Here is a 4,596-nt window from a genome sequence, read left to right on the forward strand (position 1 = left end):
AGGGAGTACATTCTATACTTATAAAAGTTATAAAATTTTCAGTGAATTATTTTACCAATAGAATATAAAATTATTTTGTCTTTACTTCTAGAGGTCTTACCTTTAGAGATCTTATTTTGAAGGTTTGGCCATGGGAGGTCTTACCTTGGGAAGGTCTTACCTTTGAAAGTCTTACTTTTGAGGTCTGGCCATGGGAGGTCTTCCTTCGGGAAGGACTTACCTTTGAAATTCTTACTTTAGAGGTCCGATCTTTAGAAGTCTTACTTTAAAGGTTTGATCTTTAGAGGTCTTACTTTGAAGGTCTTGCCATAGGAGGTCTTACCTTTGGAAGGTCTTCTTTTAGGAAGGTCTTACCTTTGGAAGTCTTACTTTAGAGATCTGACCTTTGGAAGGTCTTCCCTTAGGAAGGTCTTACCTTTGGCAGTCTTACTTTGGTGGTTTAACTTTTAGAGATCTTAGTTTTGAAGGGCAGACCTTTAGAGGTCTTACTTTGGAGGTCTAGTCATGGGAGGTCTTACCTTTTGAAGGTCTTCCCTTTCGACCTAACCTTAGAGGCCTTCCCTTTCTTGAAGGAGGTCTTCCTTCTTGAGACCTTCCTTATTTTAGATCTTTTATTGAATTTTAAGTATTTCATGATATTTTTCTAGATCTGTAGGTCTTTCATATAATTTTATAAGATTTATTGGTCTTCCTTTATTATTTCAAGCTCTTCCATTGGACTCTTTTAGACTCGTAGGCCTTATTTTTCTTTAAAAAAAAGTTTAAGTTCTTCCATGGAGCTCTTGCTCTTCCAAACCTGTTGGTCTTACTTTATATTTTGAGCTCTTCCATTGAGTTTTTCTAGACATGTTGGTCTTAGCCTTTATTGAGAGTCATGAGCTGATGCCCCCTAATTCAAGCATGAATTTTTATGTAAAGCCTTGAAGTAGTTAACTATATATTTTCTCCTCTTTTTTTTTCTTTTCTTTTATTCAATTTTTTTAATGGTCCTTAGTTTTGAGGTCGTGTACGAAGTAGACAATGTAGATTTGTGCCTATAGGTGATCTTGCATTATAGTTTTTTCTATGCTGGGTTCTTAGCCCTGTTGTCGAGTACCAACTATACGATGTATATTTATGCCCATAGGCTATCTTGTATTGTAGTTTTTTCTATGCTGTTGAGCACTAACTAGATAATATAGATTTTTGCCCTTAGGCTATCTTGTATCATAGTTTCTTCTCCGTGGAGCCTTAGCCCTATTGTCGAGTACTAACTAGACAATGTAAATTTATGCCTGGAGGGTATCTTGCATCGTAGTTTTTTTCTGTATTATTGAGTGCTAACTAGATGATGTAGATTTGTGTATGTAGGCTGTCTTATATCATAATTTTTTCTGTGTTGTTGAGCATTAACTAGACAATATAGATTTGTGCCCATAGACTATCTTGTATCATAGTTTTTTCTGCACGGGACATTAACCTGTTGTCGAGCACTAACTAGACGATGTAGATTTATGTCCAAAGTCTATCTTGCATTATAGTTTTTTTTTTATGCTGTTGAGTGCTAAATAGACGATGTAAATTTGTACCCGTAGGCTATTTTGCATCATAATTTTTTTTGGGTGATGCCTCAACTCTATTGTCGAGTACTAACTAGACGATATAAATTTATGCTCAAAAGCTATCTTGCATCGTAGTTTTTTTTTTATGTGTTGTTGAGCGCTAACTAAACGATGTAGATTGTGCTCATAGGCTATTTTGTATAGTAGTTTTTTCTGTCTCCCTTATCTAATAAATATTTTCATACTTTTTGCTTTCAAACTACAAAATAAAAACTTCTACATTATATATGTGAAAATAATACATGTTGTATACTTAATAATATTTATCAACAAATACCTTGTTATTCGAATTGCTTATTTTTGTATTAAAACGAATTTAAATATTGAATCTAACTAGTAATGTTCATTTAAGGAAGACTAGGAAATAACATTTTGTTGGTGTAAACTTTAACTAAAAATTGAAGCACATAGCTATACGTATGAAAGCCACATGGAAGGCTAAAGCCAATATTGAAATGCATCATGAGTTTTCAGCAAATATACACTAAATAAATTCAAGTGTCCAATTACCTGTTATTTATCAGATCTCATCTCTTGGAGTACGTGCTGCCGACTACGATCAATTAGGACCTGCCCGCTTAATAACTACTACCTGGTACTCTTCTAATATGCTCTTATCATCCAGAGCTTGTCAAGTTGGTCACGACGAGTTGAAGTACGTGTTGCGAACCACGATCAATTGGGACTTGTTCTAGTTGAGTTTGGGGCCTGTCAATCAGGTGGTAAGCCAAACTGTTCATCCTGAGCTTAATTAATAGTTTGCCGACCTGATGATCTGATGGCAACGAGCTGCAACCTTTCATGGAGCTCGTTCTCTGAACTCCAGTCCTTGCTGAGGAGGGATTAAAATGAGCACAGGTAGCAGTCTTTAACTTTGTTGACCCTGCAGTTCGGATTCCCCGCCCGAAGTCGTCTACACCAAATTTCCATCAGAAAATTCATTAATTAGTTTAATAATTTTTGAAAATATATTAAAATATTTTTAAAATTTATTAATTAATTAATTTAAATAATTAAATATTATAAAAAATCTAAAATACTTTCAATAGAAAAAAATTAATTAATAAATATTTTTATAAAAATGAGTGATCAAATAACGAGTTTTCAATATCATAAAAATTAAATAGCAAAATATTTGACGAACTAAAATTAATAAAAAGATTAATTAATAAAATTTTTTAAATATATTTTTTAAAATTAAAAAATTAATTAAAAAATTATATATATTATAGAAATTAAATAATAAATTTTTTTAAAAATAATATCCTTAAATTAAAAAGAGAACAAGTAGTGAGTGACCACACAGTTGTCTGGGGCTGTGCAATCGGTCGGTTCGGTTCCGAACCGAACCGAACCGATAAAACCGAAAACCGATTTGTTAAAATTTATAAAACCGAAAAAACCGATTATGAAGGTATAACCGAACCGAATCGAACCGATAAAAATCGGTTCGGTTCGGTTCGGTTCGGTTCAAACCGAAAAATCAACAATCAACTGATAATAATAATAAAAGCAAAGCTACCATAAAAATCATAATAAAATCACCAAAACAAGGGATATCAGCAAATACCCATTGGTAAGAATAAGAAAGCAAAGCAAATGAAATCTATCCAACTAAAAGGAACCTAATGAAACGCAAGGAGAACAGGGTCCTTGAAAAATAGTCATTACCTCAGATTCACAGAACACTAAAACAAACGTCTAAAAGAAAAACTAATTGAGTGAACAATTAAGTGACAGATTGGCAAGCACAGAATTGCTGCAATGGGTTGCTTTACACCCAAAAAGAAAAAGTAAAGGTCTTTAAACTACTACCTCGAGGGCTACTATTGTCGACAGAAGAAGAATTGTTGGATCAACAAAATAATTTAATAAATATTCTATTAAAAACCATGGCCAGAAGTCGCTCGCAACCCAGTCCCAGATGAGAGACCCAGATGAGAGACCCAGTCCCAGATGAGAGAACGCAACCCAGTCCCAAACGCAACCCAGTCCCAGATGAGAGACCCAGTCCCAGATGAGAGAACGCAACCCAGTCCCAAACGCAACCCAGTCCCAGATGAGAGACCCAGTTCCAGATGAGAGAACGCAACCCAGTCCCAGATGAGAGAACGCAACCCAGTCCCAGATGAGAGAAATGAAGTATATGCAGAAAATTGTATAAATTTGGACATATATTACCTCTTCTTCACCGTCTTCATCCTCGTCGTCGTCGTCATTGTCATCGTCGTCTCCGCCTTCACCATCGTCATCGTCGTCTCCGCCTTCACCATCTCATCGTCGTCTCCGCCTTCACCATCGTCATCTTCATCGTCATCCTCGTCGTCGTCCGCCGACTGAACCGGTGGCCCTCTGGAGGATTGTAAGACCTGAACCTCGTCGTCTTCGTCGTCCTCGCCCCCCTCATCAGACATCATCGTCTTCGTAGTCTTCGTCGTCCTCATCTTCGTCACCGTTGCCGTCCTCGTCGCCATCTTTCCGATTCGACTATGAGAGTGTGGAGAGCCCAGGGGAGGAATGGAGATTCGGGAGAATAGGGGTGGGGGAATCGGGAGATTGGAGAATGTGAAAAATGGGATGGAGGGGTTCGGCGAAAGGTATGGAGGGGGTTGGGTTGGGTTGGGTTGGGCTGGGTTGGGTTCGGTTTTTCGATTTGATCGGTTATTTAACATGTTTAAACCGAACCGAACCGAAAACCGAATAATTTTAAATCTACTAATCGAACCAAACCGATTTTTCCGACTAACCGAACCGATAAACCGAATTTAATCGGTTCGGTTCGGTTTTTCGGTTTAGACCGAGAATTGCTCAGCCCTAGTTGATAGTTGTTGTTTGTCTCTAATGCTGGATATATTGTGTCCGACTATGTGAAAATCTCATAGAAATTGAAATTATATTCATTTTTCTATAAGAAGTAACGTGTGAAAGAAAATTAAAATTCTACTAATATCTTGTTATTGATTGATTTTTACCTCTCAAAACAGTATACTTAGAT

General features: G+C 36.5%; 1 protein-coding gene across 1 annotated transcript; it reads right to left on the reverse strand.

Annotated features, from left to right (window-relative positions):
* Nucleotides 1-464: 464 nt before the first annotated feature.
* Nucleotides 465-4,250, reverse strand: LOC122722052 (pre-rRNA-processing protein esf2-like). Its single transcript, XM_043951629.1, has 2 exons — nucleotides 3,783-4,250; nucleotides 465-2,514 (listed from the first exon to the last, which is right to left on the reverse strand). The coding sequence occupies exons 1-2, from the start codon at nucleotides 4,073-4,075 to the stop codon at nucleotides 2,445-2,447; spliced, it is 363 nt and encodes a 120-aa protein (XP_043807564.1). The 5' UTR covers nucleotides 4,076-4,250; the 3' UTR covers nucleotides 465-2,444.
* Nucleotides 4,251-4,596: the final 346 nt, after the last annotated feature.

This window comes from Manihot esculenta, chromosome 16, assembly GCF_001659605.2.
Source record: "Manihot esculenta cultivar AM560-2 chromosome 16, M.esculenta_v8, whole genome shotgun sequence".
Classification (NCBI taxonomy): domain Eukaryota; kingdom Viridiplantae; phylum Streptophyta; class Magnoliopsida; order Malpighiales; family Euphorbiaceae; genus Manihot; species Manihot esculenta.

Coding starts and splice junctions, on each gene's coding strand:
- LOC122722052 (XM_043951629.1), bottom strand. CDS start 4,075: ATGGCGACGAGGACGGCAACGGTGACGAAGATGAGGACGACGAAGACT. Junction 2,515..3,782: donor ATGAAGACGGTGAAGAAGAG/GTAATATATGTC, acceptor AATTTGGTGTAG/ACGACTTCGGGCGGGGAATC.